At 35.9% G+C, this 17,887-nt stretch overlaps 1 protein-coding gene across 1 annotated transcript; it reads right to left on the reverse strand.

Moving 5' to 3' along the window:
• Positions 1 to 14,082: 14,082 nt before the first annotated feature.
• fkbp7 (FKBP prolyl isomerase 7) lies at positions 14,083 to 17,034 on the reverse strand. The gene is made up of 4 exons (XM_058391136.1): positions 16,773 to 17,034; positions 15,879 to 16,030; positions 14,862 to 14,989; positions 14,083 to 14,783 (listed from the first exon to the last, which is right to left on the reverse strand). The coding sequence occupies exons 1-4, from the start codon at positions 16,991 to 16,993 to the stop codon at positions 14,622 to 14,624; spliced, it is 663 nt and encodes a 220-aa protein (XP_058247119.1). The 5' UTR covers positions 16,994 to 17,034; the 3' UTR covers positions 14,083 to 14,621.
• Positions 17,035 to 17,887: the final 853 nt, after the last annotated feature.

The raw sequence follows: 17,887 nt of genomic DNA on the forward strand, positions 1-17,887 counted from the left end.
AACTGAAAGAATTTGGAGATAAGAGAGAAGAAAGCCCTCAGTAATCGCAGATTTGTTTGGTACAAAGTTATTCCTCTCATCAAAGGAGAGCCTTTAATTTTCCATTCTTGTTTTATAGCACATTTTCAGCCGGAAGAAAAGTTGAATGTGGTAGATATGTGGATGTCTCCCACAAAGAGTAGCAATGGGTGTCATGCGTTGAGACTCAACTGCGGAATGATGACTAACAGATCTGTCTCAGGATACCAGCCGCATATTCACTCAGACGTCTATAGCGCTTGCAGTTGTGGGTTGGAAAATATGATGGAGCAAGACTTAGCCCAGTTAAAATTTCATTCCAGTTGCAGTACCCTGTTGCTCAGAATCTTATAATGAGACATGCGTTCTGTATAGTGTTTCCAGAATGTGTATAATTTGTCACTGGCGGTTATCTGATGCTCTGACTTTGAAGCATCACTGTTTAAACATTTAAGAAGGAGGGAGATCAATTTAACATGTATTTATTCATGAATGTCTCAGGAGCTATCAGCAAGTCCAAACTTATTTTCCTCACTCCCTGCACTACAAACCTTTAGTATTATTGTCACCATATATATTAAACAATATACTTTACCCCAGTGTGTTTTTGAATTTGCAGATCTATTTAGACAGAAGGTGATACATTTCCTATAACAGCAGGTTTTACAATAGTGTTGCTGCTGTATTAATACCCCCAATCATATATTATACAGTTTCACTGGTAGCAGGGATGCTTCACATAATACAAGGCTAATAATAAATTAAATAAAAACATGTAATCCTTGCATTGATGAAAAGTAGATTTAACAGTTTTTCGACGGTTTCTCCAGCGTCAGCACTTTATAATTGTCAAGATAAAACTTTTCCTCATTTTCCATTATGGAAAGTTTTCAGGACAGAAGGCTATGTGTCTTTTTGTGTAACATAACATGCTGTATTTTCTTTGTATTATTAACTGAAGGTGAGAAAAAGAGTCTGGTGATAAAATGATGTTTATATCTGTTACAGTAGCAGTGATAACTTGTTTTTGCAGCAGGAAACTCTAAATGGTTATAATGTCCTGTTCAGTAATAAGTCAACAGGTTTTACAAAAAAAAAAAAAATTACTAAATTGCATTGATGAAAAAAGGAATAAAATGTGTGTGTGCATGCTGTTATGAGAAAATACTGTGAAAAGCATGTCCATGTTTTATTTCTTATGTAAGATAAATTAAGGAATTATAAACTGGGTCTTCAAGAGACTGTGCAGCTCTTACTGTATAATGTGATTAAAATTGATAGAAAACATTATACACTGTCATCTGAAGTTCAAAAATAAAGATAAAAACTACAGCTATGTTTAATATAATCACTGTAAATAATATCCATGTCACTTTTGCCTCTTACAGAGAAAATATGCTACAGCACTGAACTAGTTAATGACAGTGAATTGTTGAGCATCTCAAGTGGAAAAAACTCCACTCTAAGCAGTTTTCATGTTCCTGAGGCCTCACATTGAAACTTGTCAGGAAATTGGCTGCTGAACCATCTTTGAACTCAGAATTAAAGGAGGCTTTGACATGTCCTCTGAAGTAAAGCTAAAGAAATACTTGGCCTCATAGCCTTGAATTAATCTGACACACCACTGTGGAGCCCAAGCTAACATGTAATATGTTGCATATACAATACAATATGTTGTACTGTACCACAATACTAGTGAACAATCAATTATGATTGGTCACAAGATGTTGATTCATTTACTATAACAGCTCAGTAGTTTAGCTGGAGGTGCTTATAGTAAAAGCTTACACAGTTATACAGTACTTGCAAAGAGATTAGAAAGGTGTGTTATTGCTGATATGCTAATGTGCTTTGTAAGGTTTATTAAGCATGGATTGAAGACGTCTCCAAGAGCTATAACCACTATGGATTACAATCCCTAGCATGACACTCAACCAGTAGGTTCAGAGTTTTAATCTCACACACATTTATTGTGACACTCACGTCCTATATAAACAGAGCTTGGATATTCAATCAGTGCTATGTAATACTGAGTGTGCCTTACCTAAACTTAACAAAACAATTGTCTTTTGATTGCTATCCTGATTTTTAACTCAGTGTTCACTTCCTGTTTTTTGTATTCTTGTCTCTGATACATTAGGCTCTTTGCTGATTGAATAACCTCTTGCCTGTTTTTTTGTCTTCCTTGATTATTAAACTGCTTAAGCTGCATTTGCATCCATCTCAGCACCCTGACACAGAATAACAATATGGACATCCCTTAACATTATGTGTAATTTGGTTTGAATTCAGATTGTTATTTATATTTTACTTATCATCATCATCATCATCATCATCCATTTTTAAATACATGAGATAAAGAAAGCAAAGAAAGAAAGGGCAATGAGACAGATGTAGAATAGATAGCTTTTGCAGTTGAATAACAATTGAAGTGCCTGGGTACTAACATCACACTGACTCATGTGTTTGTATGGTGTAATATAACACATGGAATATTCCTGTAATATTCTTTTAAAAAATGGTTAGTTTCATAACATTATTATAACACTTACACAACTTTTTCAGTTACATAAAAACTAATATGGAAACTTTAGTGCTGGCATCCTTACAAATACAGCAAGGAATTAATGTCTATAATGACCTCAGAAACTACAGTGACTTAATAGTTCCTCATGGGCCTTAAATTGCTGTTATAGAAAGGACATTAATTAGTTACAGTTACATTATTTACTGTCCAGTGTCACCCAAATGAGGACGGGTTCCCCTCTGAGCCTGGTTCCTCTCAAGGTTTCTTCCTTGTATCATCACAGGGAGTTTTTCTTGCCACCGTCACCACATGCTTGCTCATTAGGAATAAAATAGGGATAAAATAGTTTAATAATTTAATTTTTAAACTAAAATTATTATTTTTTTTCTCCTTTCTCTCTTTCTCTTCTTTTGTAAAGCTGCTTTGAGACAATGTCCATTATAAAAAGTGCTATGCAAATAAATTGAATTGAATTGAAATACAACTGTTGACATTTTCAAACCTTATATATAAGAACATACAGAGAAAACACAAAAAAACACGACAGATGGAGTGTTCTTTGAACCAAATATTCCTCGAACCATAATTTTCAGAAAAACTTCTGATGTTGATGGAAACTATGGCAGGAGACTGTTGAGCTCTGTGCAGAAGCTTTATGGGTCCACTGGAAGACAAAAGAGGAACCTTCCGAGGCTTATAGATTTTGCCTTTTTTTTAAGAATGTATGTTTTGGATTGTATACCACATAACTTTTAATTAATTCTGTCTTCAAGCATCATTCACATACTCATTAATAGCCAGGGCCAATTTAGAGTAGCCAGTCTATCTACCTATGATTTTGGGAGGTAGGCATATATTGGAGAACCTGGAGGAAATCCATGCAAACACCTGGAGAACATATGAAACTTCACGGAGACAGTATCCTGAGCTCTTGACCCCAACTTGTAATTTACTCACATATAAATTCATAGAAATGATTATTTCTGTAATATACATATTACACAATATTTGCCCATTTTGAACAGGCATTAGTATATCAATTACAGAGAGAGAGAGAGAGAGAGAGAGATTGCCTCTGGGACTAAATACACCGCATGACTCTCAACTTGCAGGAAAGAGGAAACATCCCCAGGCTAAAGCAGAAAGTGTCTTCCAATAATTCTTGGTAATCAAGGGGTATAAAACAACCTAGCATAATGCTGATGTCATGCTTTTACAGTGGAAGAATTGAACCATTTGGTTTTCCTTTTCTCCCCTCCTTCTCAACAGTAAAAATATGTAGACTGGCTTATTCCAGATGCTCCCCCTTTCCCCATTTGAATTGGGGTATAATTACCCATTTGAAGCCTAAATAGTGTGGTGCAATGACCTCGCTTCCGATTTCCCCATAGCTCATTTAGGTGAACTGGATTGGACATTTTTTTAAATACATGACATACACTATATTGCCAAAAGTATTCGCTCACCCATCCAAATAATCAGAATCAGGTGTTCCAATCACTTCCATGGCCACAGGTGTATAAAATCAAGCACCTAGGCATGCAGACTGTTTTTACAAACATTTGTGAAAGAATGGGTCGCTCTCAGGAGCTCAGTGAATTCCAGCGTGGAACTGTGATAGGATGCCACCTGTGCAACAAATCCAGTCGTGAAATTTCCTCGCTCCTAAATATTCCACAGTCAACTGTCAGCTGTATTATAAGAACGTGGAAGTGTTTGGGAACGACAGCAACTCAGCCACGAAGTGGTAGGCCACGTAAACTGACGGAGCGGGGTCAGTGGATGCTGAGGCGCATAGTGCGAAGAGGTCGCTAACTTTCTGCAGAGTCAATCGCTACAGACCTCCAAACTTCATGTGGTCTTCAGATTAGCTCAAGAACAGTGCGCAGAGAGCTTCATGGAATGGGTTTCCATGGCCGAGCAGCTGCAGCCAAGCCATACATCACCAAGTGCAATGCAAAGCATTGGATGCAGTGGTGTAAAGCACGCCGCCACTGGACTCTAGAGCAGTGGAGATGCGTTCTCTGGAGTGACGAATCGCGCTTCTCCATCTGGCAATCTGATGGACGAGTCTGGGTTTGGCGGCTGCCAGGAGAACGGTACTTGTCTGACTGCATTGTGCCAAGTGTAAAGTTTGGTGGAGGGGGGATTATGGTGTGGGGTTGTTTTTCAGGAGCTGGGCTTGGCCCCTTAGTTCCAGTGAAAGGAACACTGAATGCTTCAGCATACCAAGACATTTTGGACAATTCCATGCTCCCAACTTTGTGGGAACAGTTTGGAGCTGGCCCCTTCCTCTTCCAACATGACTGTGCACCAGTGCACAAAGCAAGGTCCATAAAGACATGGATGACAGAGTCTGGTGTGGATGAACTTGACTGGCCTACACAGAGTCCTGACCTCAACCCGATAGAACACCTTTGGGATGAATTAGAGCGGAGACTGAGAGCCAGGCCTTCTCGTCCAACATCAGTGTGTGACCTCACAAATGCGCTTCTGGAAGAATGGTCAAAAATTCCCATGAACACACTCCTAAACCTTGTGGACAGCCTTCCCAGAAGAGTTGAAGCTGTTATAGCTGCAAAGGGTGGACCGACGTGATATTGAACCCTATGGATTAGGAATGGGATGTCACTTAAGTTCATATGCGAGTCAAGGCAGGTGAGCGAATACTTATATAGTGTATGTGTCGAGAATATACATAAAGATGAAGCGAGGGTGAAAATGCAACCCTTCATGAAAAAAAAAATCAGGAAAATGTACCTTTTTCTTACTATCTTTTAAAATAATGTACCTTCCTTACTTTGACCTTGAAATTTACATATCAAGAGCTCATATACTTGATGCTTATCTTCTTTACTGCCTTACTTGTCTGTACAAATGCAGTTAATGCATGCAAAAATGTTTTAAGCAGAATGTCATTCTTCAGGAGGTTGACTGGCAGGAAAAGACAGATGAAACGTGGCCCCAAGCAGGTTATCTTACAAATAACTCATGCTTGAGTAATGACAGCCTGGTCTAGTATTATTTGTACATTTCTGCCCAGTCGCTGTTCCTACATGTTAAACGTGCTTGCTTTCCTTTTTCTGCTTGAAGCTTGCAGTAGGCGTCTACTTTCCACTGCAGTCCTGCAAAGTTTTCTAAGTGATTCTGCATGAAATTACTTCAGCTCTTTACAAATCGACCTGAAAATGAGCATTCTTGTTTTATTTTACTCACACTGCCATCTGATTGACTGTTCTCTGGATTTGACTGGATATAAGATACATGTTGCATAATCCATGTTTACTAATGCTGGGCACATGGCAGGGTTCTTCATCACCAAATTCCTGCATGATCATTGAAGCTACTGCAATATGTTCATTTGTTTTTAATAATTCTGGTTACCTCAGGTTTGTTTCTCCTTAGTAAAAAAGGTTATTTTCCCAATTTATACTATTTTATAGAATACTGTTTAGCTAGTATTCTGTATATATAAAAAAAAAAATACATGAACAATCTGTTGACTGCTAAATTCTCACATCAAACTTGTAATCATTTTCTATAACAGCATCTCTGACAGTAGTTCTGGCTATAACTCAAATCACAGCTTAATATTAATTCATTCATTCTAATATGTTATTGTTTTGATATGAACAATTTATTTACAGGGACAGTGAATGTGGCACATAATTCAAGGCTAATAACAAATCAGTGCTGAATCGTTAATATGGAGAACTTATTTAATATTTATGTAAGGTGTATCCAATGTTAATGCTTTGTAACAGGCAGTACCTGAAATTTGTAACTGGAAAAGCTTCATGATGTAGTACTTGTTTATCACTGCATCTTGGTAACATGACATTTTTTGTTCTGCAATAGAGCTAATGAATTACTGTTAACAGCTGCTTTAACGTGCTAAGCGAACATAAATATAGCATTGTTGTTAAACTAATTAAATGTTGTTCCTCAATAAATTAAAAGTGGTAATTATTGGCAAATTGTTTTAGTATTCAGGACCACCTGTTATAGAAAAATAATACCAACTCCTCTTCACTTAGGGCCACATCACACCACCCCTTCTTCATCATTTTTCTGTAACAGCATTTGCTCTGTCTGCAGCTTCTCTAAAAGAGAGAAGCAGCTTGTAGGGTATAAAACACTGTAGCCATGTCTGTGGGTGAATGTCTGACACTGACCTCTGCTCTGAGAATTTTCCATAAGATCTCCAATCTCATAAAAGCACTTCCTGGATGCACAGGCACAAGAGGGAGTTTGCTATGCATTTCTCACTATCCCAGTAAACAGAGTAACAAAATACAGTAGAAAATACAATATGTCTTAATAAAGCTACTTCTTGGATGCTTTTGTTTGTATTTAGTTTTGCTTATGTTCTGAAAGTGATCATATTTGTTTGCTTTATTGTTGAGGAAATAGGGGACTTACAGTGCTGTGAAAAGGTTTTGCCCCCTTCCTGTTTTTTTTTTTTTATTATTATTTCTTGCATATTTGTCACACTTAAAAGATTCAGCTCATCAAACAAATTTTAATATTACACAAAGATAATGCAAGTAATTACAAAATGCAGTTGATGATGATTTAAATGATGATTTCATTTATTAAGGGAAAAAAAGCTGTCCAAAGCCTGCCTGGCACTACATGAAACAGTAATTGCCCCCTAAATCTAGTAACTGGTTGTGCCACCCTTTGCAGCAACAACTGCAATCAAGTGTTTGTGATAACTGGCAATGAGTCTTTCACATCGCTGTGGAGGAATTTTGGCCCACTCTTCTTTGCAGAATTGTTTTAATTCAGCCACATTGGAGGGTTTTCGAGCATGAATGGACTGTTTAAGCTCATGCCACAGCATCTCAATTGGATTTAAGTCCAGACTTTGACTTGGCCACTCCAAAACCTTTATTTTGTTTTTCTTGAGCCATTCAGAGGTGGATATGCTGGTGTGTAAGGGATCAATGTCCTGCTGCATAACCCAAGTGCGCTTGAGCTTGAGATCACAAACTGACCAGACATTCTCCTTCAGGATTTTCTGATAGAGTGCAGAATTCATGGTTCCATCAATTTTAGCAAGTCGTCCAGGTCCTGAAGCCTCAGACCATCACACTACCACCACCATGTTTGACTGTTGGTATGATGTACTTTTTATGAAATGCTGTGTTGGTTTTATGCCAGATATAACTTGACACACACCTTCCAAATAGTTCATCTTTTGTCTCGTCAGTCCACAGAATATTTGTCCAAAATAGATAATTTGGCCAGAAAATATATTTTTTGGCAAATGTGAGAAGAGCCTTTGTGTTCTTTTTGGTCAGCAATGCCTTGGAACTCTCCCATGGATGCCATTTTTGCCCAGTCTCTTTCTTATTGTTGATCATGAACACTGACCTTAATTGAGGCATTTGAGGCCTGCAATTCTTTAGATGTTGTTCTGGGTTCTTTTATGACCTCTTGGATGAGTCGTCGTTGCACTCTCAGAGTAATTGTGGTAGGCTGGCCACTTCTGGTAAGGTTCATACTGTTCCGAGTTTTCAACATTTGTGGATAATGGCTCTGACCATGGTTTGCTGGAGTCCCAAAGCCTTAGAAATGGCTTTATAAACCTTTCCAGACTGATACATATCAACTATTTTGTTTCTTGTCTGTTCTTGAATTTCTTTAGATCGCAGCAAGATGTATTGCTCTTTAAGCATGCTTTGCTTTGTCAGACAGGTTCTATTTAAGTGATTTCTTGATTCAACAGGTCTGGCAGTAATCAGGCCTGGGTGTGTCTAGTGAAATTTAACTCAGCTTTCTAAAATAATGTGGTTAATAACAGTTCTTTCATATTTAACAAGAGGGGGCATTTAATTTTTCACATAGGGCCAGGTAGGTTTGGACAGCTTTTTTTATCTTAATAAATGAAATAATCATTTAAAAACTGCATTTTGTATTTACATGCATTATCTTTGTGTAATATTAAATTTTGTCTGATGATCTGAATCTTTTAAGCGTGACAAATACACAGCACTGTACCAAGTAAGTTATTACTGAACAAAATCAGTAAGTCCTAGTTAGACAGATGCTAATTAACCATATTTTACCAAATATTTGTTTTATTAATAATAATAATAATAATAATAATAATAATAATAATAATAATAATAATAATAATAATAATTAACTTCACCCTGCAAAGAAACCATGGAGAAATGAGATTGTAGCCTGAAATGTTAACACATTTTCAAAGGTTTAGTATTAAATAATAATGCATATATTAAGAGTTACATCGGTTGTAGATTCATAGATTTACTGATCATTTTTTACATAATAGGATTAATAAAGCAAATACATTTACTGGTGTTTGATGAGGCCTGATGTTACAAATACCCCAAGGTTAGGAAAAATGAAAGGTAAAATATAGAGGTTATCACCTTTGTGAAAACAAACACTGATGCTACATTAGTTATTACTTTTAGTTAGTACTTACTAAATAAGGAACAAACAAAAACATAAAAAAATTTCAGGACTGTATAGTGTAATTGAGGTACATTGGCTGGAAGTGAACATGTGTGTTCAATAATCTTTTTGATTTTGTGTATCTATTTTAAACACAGTTTGCAAATTGTCTTTGCATAGGTTAAATGAAGCAAATACTATAGCGCCACATTCTGCCTTTAACCATATTTCAGATACCAACAGTGTCATTTACAGTTTTAGATGTGGTCTCCTGGTACAAATACCCCAGAACACATAGAGGTGATGAAAGAAAAAACAAAGATTTTACTGTTATGTGAACCCCAGTATTTACTCAGGGACATGACACTTTGCTTGAGCCTCACCCTTCCCATGTAAACATGCAAGTGTTTATGCACTCTCTTTTACTGTACCAATAAAGGGAGGACCTGTCACACCCAAATGCACAGACTTGATAAACAGTTTGCATGTGTTAAAATAAACCAGTAACCTTGCAGACATCAACATGCAGCTGTTGCTTAATGAAACAACAAGATGTTATGGTAGACCTATTATTGTTATCCATTAATTTACACTCAATTATTGCTTTTCCTAACAAGTTAATTAAAAGCTGACAAAGAGGGACAATTTCTTATCTATAGTTAATTCACTATATATTGACTTGATAGATTTATCTGCCCATTAATAGATAAGGGTAGGCCTTAGTTCTAGTACACATGAAGACATATCAATGCCACAAAGGCCTTTGAGAGCTACCTGCTTGACACTAAATTTTAAATAAAATTTAGATTTTCACATGTTAAATTTCACACATTTTTCACATGAAGGCCATGTATTTTTAATTTTTAATTTTTTCACATTTGTGATTTTCTTACATTATAATTATAATTATAATTATAATTATTATTATTTAATTTCAACATGTAGTTTTTTCCCACGTGTTGATGTTCTCACATTATTCATTTACTGTAACATATTAATTAATTTACATATAGGATATGCAATGATATATGGTAATATTTTTAACTTGAGACTGTCTTTAACAGAAGGGTGCACATGTTTACATAAATGTGCAATTGCAGCAAATTATATGGTAAAATACACCTTCATATGATTTTCATGTGATTACAGATTATATCTTGTCATGTAAAGAACTTATAATCAGTCATGTCACTGCTGATGTCAGATAGCTAATATGCTTAAGTTTAAGTTGTGAGTAGATATGACTTTCTCTTTGCAGATGCTTTTTCCTTTTATTGTTATGATTTGTTTCTGCTGCACAGTTTCTGTGATGCAATCGCTTAGTTTCCTCCATCCCCCTGTTGGAAAATTTAATCTGTTTATGTCTCATTCTAGTGATGGGAATTCCGTCTCTTTTCAGTGAGTCAGATAAGAACTGATTCCTAAAAGACTTTTTAAAATATTTTTGTAACCCGTCAAAGTCATTGTTCTTTTCCGAGATTCTGATTACTCTTTTTTTTTTTTTTTTTTTTTTTATATAAAGTACTTCTCCAACATTTGAGTTTGAACAAACATTATAATTTGCATTGCATTTGTAATAAAACATTTATAAATAAATGTAAAATTAAATGTATAAGCATTTCTGTATTAATATCACGGAGTCATTAATAAAAGTATAGATTAAGGTGACTATACTTTATCTCTCCTGACAGCCCTCTTTAATTTACCACACCTGAAAGAGTAGGATATAACAAGCAGTAATGCAGTGAGACACTCACTAGAACACTCACTTAAAAGTGGTGCAGAATCAACACAGAATAAAAACATTTCTTAGCCAAAGCATCACGTATATTTTCAGCGATTCAGCTTCCAGCATACATGTGAAACAGCCAACTGAAAGAGTTGATTTGTTTGCTAACAACACTATCGTATTTTAGCCAAATAGCTTTTTACTCATAACCCACGTACTCATTGAACAGTTAAAGTTGCACAAATAAGTATTTGTCATGAGACAAATGAGATTTTGAGGGGCATATTTTCCAGCAACTGCACATTTGCAGGCAAACCTGCCAACATTCCCCAATAGAAATTACCCATTTTCTTGTTTTCCATTTTTCACCCAAAGAATGTTCTTTTAATACAGCCACTGCTTGGAAGTTTATCGCTTTACAATGTTGTCTGAAAAATATGAACAAGTTATACTTATATCTTTATACACAATGTGTCATGTATACAGTATATTTCCTCATCCATCTATAGATGATAGTTCTTAATTTGCTTTTTAACTCTTCCTCTCTCTTTACAACATTGTGTCTATTTTTTTAATGGCAGGGCTGTATCATTCTTCACATCTTTTATATATGTACTGGGATGAAGACTGAGCGGCTATATTTGAGCTTGATGCTGATGTATTGAACTGCACTGTACAATGGAAGTTTTCATTCTCATACAAAGGCACTCTGTGATAAAGAACAAGGCTTCCTGGGAATGTTCATATACTGTGGGATTTAAAACTTTAATAAATCCTGCAGTTTTTTTTTAATCCAGTTGTGCATAGAAAAGTGTTTGCATTGCATGCCAAAAATCATCCATAGACCCCTACTGTTTCATGATAGCACACTACATGTAAAATAACTAAATCACTGCCTAAACTTATAGTTTTAGTTATAGTTATAATTCTGCTATAAGTAACCTAATAAATGTAACTAACTTGTTTTGTGGATTGTCCATAGCAACTGTACCTAGGAATAGATAAAAAGCATAATATGACATTTGTATTGGTATAAAAAAAACCTTTGGATGTGCTGTTAGTGGAAAATACTTAACTTTGTAGTAATCACATTATCCAATTGTTGGTTATTTTGCTATATCATCCCCCCTTGCTAAAATATGTTGAGAGGAATTTGTACATTAGTCATTAGCACAAGTATGGTCCCCTGGTAGTCCCGCATCAGGACCCCATGCTCTTACTGTTGTGGCTTGATTGATTGTAGAAGAGACCCAACCCAGCCACTGAGGGGTTAACTCTCATTGCCAATCCCAAGGCCAAAAAAATGGGAGGGTTGTGGGTTGCGTCAGGATCAGCATTTGGTGTAAAACTTTGCCAAATCAAAAGGGAGAGAGAGAGAGAGAGAGAGAGAGAGAGAGAGAGAGAGAAGGTGGAGATTCATATACAAATAGATATATGTGTACATTTGTGCACATTTAGGGAGGTGGTATTTCAAGTGGTTAAGGCTCTGGGTTGTTGATCAGAAGAACAGGGTTTAAGCCCCTGCACCAAAAAGCTGCCACCATTGAGTCCTTGAGCATGGCCCCCAACCTCCCCCTGCTCCAAGGGCACTGCATCATGGGTGACCCTGAGCTCTTACCCCAACCCTCAAAGGATGAGATATGCGAAAATAGAATTTCACTCAGCAGTGATGTATATGTGACAAATAAAGGCTACTTAACTTAACTTTTGTTGTTTCATTAACATTGTTATGTTCTTCTCGTTCTTAAACCCTTTTTTAATGCTGCCTTGGTAACAATCTACACCATACAGCCATACACCATACATGCCTTTCAAACTAATTTCAAATGAATTTAAACTGCAATTTGTTATCATTTGAATGGCAATTAACAATCAGCCAGTGGCATGATTGTGAGAAATGTACCCTGCAGGAGAATTAAGGTCATGGGAACATGAGGTGGCTGAGATGCGGTGTGAAACAAATTATCGTCTTTTAACCCAGACCTCTTAAGTAGCATTTACTCTGTGAGACCTGTAATCAAGGAAACCGCTGGACATCCACACGTCCCACAGAACGACTAACTGTGTGCTAAATGGCCGGCACCGTGACTTGATGGGGGAAGGGGAGAATCTTAGGTCTATTGAGATACTATGTTGCTCTCTTCAATGGACTACAGGCTGCCAGTTCCACTGTAACACACCTCTTGTTCGTAAAAAAAGAAAAAAGAGCTGTCTGCTAAGAAATGTTCTAGATTTTTTGATTTGCATTCAAAGTAAAGTATGCTCACTGCTTTCTGTGCTTTTTTTCTCCAACATTTTGACCAAACCCTCCCCCTCTCGTCTGGATCTGCTCTGGATCTGTTGGCTCGGACATGGCTTATGTCATATCTCTGCTGCTTGTGGTGGGTGAAAGGGAAGGGATGGGAGGAGAAGGGGAGAAGAGGAGTTGACAGATTTTAAGTTATATACAGTAAAAAAAAAAAGTCATTCCAGCTTTCTGCTTATTGGATTTTTAGTTTAGTGGAGTTTGCTGACGACATAGTGATAGGAAATTTGTGAGATGTGTAGCTGAACTGCCTTTTTCACCTCCACATTTTTCCTTGCTCAACTTTGACACATCTTTGACACAGCTTTCTTTCTTCCTGTTTTCTTCCTTAAATAGGCAGTTCTCAACATTCTGTCTTGGTTGAACAATGGCAACATGATCAAAAAGAAACTCTTGTAATGTCTTAGCCAGCATCTGATTTCTGTGTAATTCTCCTGTATTGTTTTTTCTTAGCCTTTGTCTCCCTTATTCAGATACACACCCTCTGCAGAAGCAGCTGGAAACCACTAAAATGTACAGTGCAGTCTGGCAGACAGACTTGTGTTAGGCATATCTAACTGCATCTGCTGTATTAGAGAGCCCCCTGGTGAAATCTATGTCTATTACAATGTGCTCAATACAGTAAAATATATACATATTAGTAAAATTAACAATATAGTATACTTTTCACTACATAGTATTAAGTCCTGGAATGAATTTGGAGAACCATACAGGCTCCAGCATGCAGAAATAAATTGGGGAAATTCAGTTTTTGCTATTTCTAACCATTGTCAATGGTAAAATTCAGACATCAATGAACATCACAGTCTTTTTTTAAGTTGTTCTTAAACTAACCCTTTTGTCACTCATTTAGACATCCATTCACTTATCTATAATTATACTTATTTGAATTAATTCTAATTCCCTTAAATCTTTAATTATCTATAATTATTTGTGATGTATTTAATATGAGAAGATATTATATGCTTTTGTTTAGTTGATTTCCTATAAATCCAGTATAGCTTTCGCTATTTCGACCCATTAAAATGTAGAACACACTAAACACACTTTCATGTTCATGTTTTTTTTTTTTTCATTTTTTATTAAGAATCTGTAAGGGGCTGCAGAAAATGTAAACACATTGTCAATTATGGTGAGTCAAAAATATATTACAACTGTCACAATTTTAGTATTTCAGTGATTGTATTCATGTTTTGTCTGCTTTTTCTAAAAGGAAAAAGTTCCTGACTATGCAAATCGAATGATATCATTAGATCAGATACTGACTTTTTCTAGTCAGTCCTTCATGTCATAGACTTTCATCGAGAAATTTCACAACACTGATATCTTATTAACTATAGCAGTGTCAATTACTAAGGCTCTTCAGTACCACTAACACCACCTTTTAAAAGCCTGAATTTTTTTCAATGTTTTGTTTAATAATACATAATACATAAAAATTGAGTATATAACATATGTGTTAACTGCACATTGTTAACAGGTACGAATAATTATCCAAAAATCATCTTTATTTAAAGTTTGCATAGTCCTAGTGGTATTTTATTATACTCCTCAAAAATATCCCATATCCCACCTGCATAAAAAATGTCTATGAGAACATTGTGTATTGGTAGTTAAAGCTCATCATGCTCATAGACATTGTACTCTTTTATAGACAAACTTCCATCTGCATCCTGGTCATTCCTGCGGAAGACATCGGTCACAACAGCGTCGAAATAGGACTCTTCTTTCTGCACATTTAACTTCTTTGCTTCCATTTTCAAGTGATCTTTCACCTAATAATAAAATAAAGGAAGTTACACAGAATTTATGTAACACCAGTACATAAAAATGCATGCATCCTAATGACCCACCTCTTCTTTCGTAAGAGTCTGGTCATTGTTGATGTCCATTTCCTTAAAAGCTTCTATGCTGCGTGGACCTCGTCGCACATGCAAAAGCTCCACCTCAAAGATCAAGGTTGCATTGGGTGGCACCGGATCTATGGCATAAAACAGAAAAGTATACAAAAAGTTAATAAGGAAAAAAGTAGAACCACATTTGATCAAATGTGTATTTACATTATGGCACACAACAGAGCAAATTAAATTCATCCCAACTGGGATAAATCCAGGGTTTTGAACTATTTGAAGTACAGTTTTGTTGTTATGTTCTGTCAGTTCTCCACTGGGTTTGCTGGCTTTCTCCTAAAACACCTTCTAAAAACTCTAAAGGGAAGCAGTATCTCAGTGGTTAAGGTGCAACACTTCTGAATGGAAGGTCATGAGTTTAAATCCCAGGACCACCATGCTGCCATCACTGGACTCCTGAACAATGCCCCTGACCCTCAATTGCTCAGTTAATATAAACTGTATAAATGAGCTAAATGTCTCTCTGCCAAAAGTTTGCTAAATGTTGTAAATATAAATTGCCCCTAGGTGAGAGTGAATGTGTGTGCATGGTGCCCTGTGATGGACCATTCATGGCTTATTCACACCTCACCCCCAGTGTTCCCAGGCTAGTCTCAGAATCACTGTAACCCTGCCTAGAATAAAGCAGTTAATAAAAACAAATTAATAAATTGATGCAAGAAAATTTTGTCCATGATGCATCTTTATGGCCTCTACCATCCCACCTACATCTTCTCAGTGTATGTTTTCAACCATGTAGCTTCTAGTTTAAACCCTGGTATATTTAAAATCAAACCCATGGCTAGATGGAGAAGTTGGGCAGAAATTGGAGAACCTGAAGGAAATGCATACAAAAGGAGAACATATGAAACCCACACACATAGTTACCAAAGATCAGGATCAAAACTGTCAGCGACAGTTTGAGTAAGTGACAAAACTGTGATGACTGTGGTAGATTGTGCTTTTGCAATAGTCTCTTACCTTTCCCTTTCTCACCAAATCCAAATGAAGGAGGAACTGTGATCTTTCGCTTCTCCCCAGGACACATGTCTTTCAGGCCAATGTCCAAGCCCTTGATGACCTCCCCAACCCCATAAACAAACCAGTGAGGCTGTCCATCTTTAGCTGAGCGACTGGAGGTAAGAAAAGGGAGTACAACAGTGCTTGCATGACTCTTAATTATAACAAAATAAATGAAAGAATCTTTTAAATATGAATCAGTGAAATAGTAAAATGAATATAGATCATAAAGATAAAGGTTCTTATCTGATGAAGGGCCTAATCTGGTCCATGTGGTAAATTTAGTATCTTAAATATATAATTTAAAATAATCTTCTGGACTGTAATTAAATTGAAATATTAAGGGAAACGTTAGGGAAAATGATTAGGGAAAAATTGTGTTTTTCCACTAGGGGGCAAAATGGAGTAATTATATGTAGAAACGATACACTATGTACATCTTCATTAGCATTGTGACATATAATTTCAATAAAATCCATTCCATGCCCAGATTGTAATACTACTAATCATACAAACGTTTAAAGGGCAGTGAATACTTATTGTGTGTCACTGAATGGCAGATAATATAGAAAACGAACTTTCATGACAATTAAATACAGCTGTAGGTGAAATACTGTATATTTATCAGCCTGTGCATTCAAAATGTCAGATAAATAGCAATAAATTAACACATTTAAGCAGAGTTATTGTTGATATGTTATTGGTTTATTATACCGACATGCTTTGAAAGAAAGAAAGAAAGAAAGAAAGAAAGAAAGAAAGTCTTGTTAAGGACTTACTATATGTGTTTTCCTTACATAATCGACTCTGAGGAATGTGTGTGTGTGTGTGGGTCCGCTTGTACAGTACTTTTACCTGCAGTAAAACTGAGATCCGTCCTTGGCCAGATATCCATCATAATGTGCGTGTAACAAATCCCCCTTCCTCACTTTCTGGGTGCAGTTTTCTGGCAAGTAAATCACCTCGATTTTAACCTCATCACTCGATACGGTTGCACAAATCAAATTTAGAAAGTCACCGAAAAACTGAAAACAGAGAATAAAGTAAAGACAGGAACGCACAGACATCTTGCACATCTGTCTGCGTGGCAAAAACGCCGGAATCTTTGTTGGGTTGCCAGATCCATAGAAAGGAACTAGAATGTTCTATCAAGATAAGGCTACTGCTTGATCAGATGTAATAAGACGTGGGAGTAGATCATCTTCAAATTTAAACTAAAATCTTCAAACTAAACAAGAATAAAGTAACTCATAAAATATTCACCTGAAAATATGAAAATGGCTGGTGAAAACAGTTGGTGTCTGTACTATTTCCTGGTAGACGTTTTCTTAGAACTGTAGATTACATTTCTAACATAAAAACAAATTTGCAAACCTATTTTCATATAGACTACAACAACATTTTGCAATAATAATAATAATAATAATAATAATAATAATAATAATAATAACAATGCTTTATCGATTCTCTCAGGGAAATTATTATTATTATTATTATTATTATTATTATTATTATTATTATTATCAATAACAACAACAACAGTAATAATAATAATAATAATAATAATAATAATAATAATAATAATAATAATAGTAACCGTTTCAAAGTCTCTGGTTTAATCCCTATTTACTGTCTGTTTAGAGTTTCACGTGTTTCATCCCGGTTCTCAGGTTTGCATTCATTCCCACCTAGTGTTCCTGGGATAGACTCAAGATCCACTGTGGTTCTTCTTCTTCTTCTCCTTCTTCAAATTCAATTCAGTTCAATTTATTTGTATAGCGCCTTTTACAATGGACATTGTCTCAATATTATTATTATTATTATTATTATTATTATTATTATTATTATTATTAATATTATTAATGCATTCATATTTGTTAATCCCTTTAATCTTGGTCAGTATTTATGTGGATCTTTAGCCTATCCCAGGAATACTAGGTGGGAATGCATACTGAATGGGACACCTGATG

The sequence above is a fragment of the Hemibagrus wyckioides genome, linkage group LG06 (assembly GCF_019097595.1).
Source record: "Hemibagrus wyckioides isolate EC202008001 linkage group LG06, SWU_Hwy_1.0, whole genome shotgun sequence".
In the NCBI taxonomy this organism is placed as follows: Eukaryota; Metazoa; Chordata; class Actinopteri; order Siluriformes; family Bagridae; genus Hemibagrus; species Hemibagrus wyckioides.

Bases quoted from the DNA above. Each gene is read 5' to 3' on its own strand.
- fkbp7 (XM_058391136.1), bottom strand. From the start codon at position 16,993: ATGTGCAAGATGTCTGTGCGTTCCTGTCTTTACTTTATTCTCTGTTTT. The intron at 16,031-16,772 runs GTAAAAGTACTG...TCTTACCTCCAG, and splicing joins GGATCTCAGTTTTACTGCAG to TCGCTCAGCTAAAGATGGAC. The intron at 14,784-14,861 runs GTGGGTCATTAG...TTTTATTATTAG, and splicing joins AGACTCTTACGAAAGAAGAG to GTGAAAGATCACTTGAAAAT.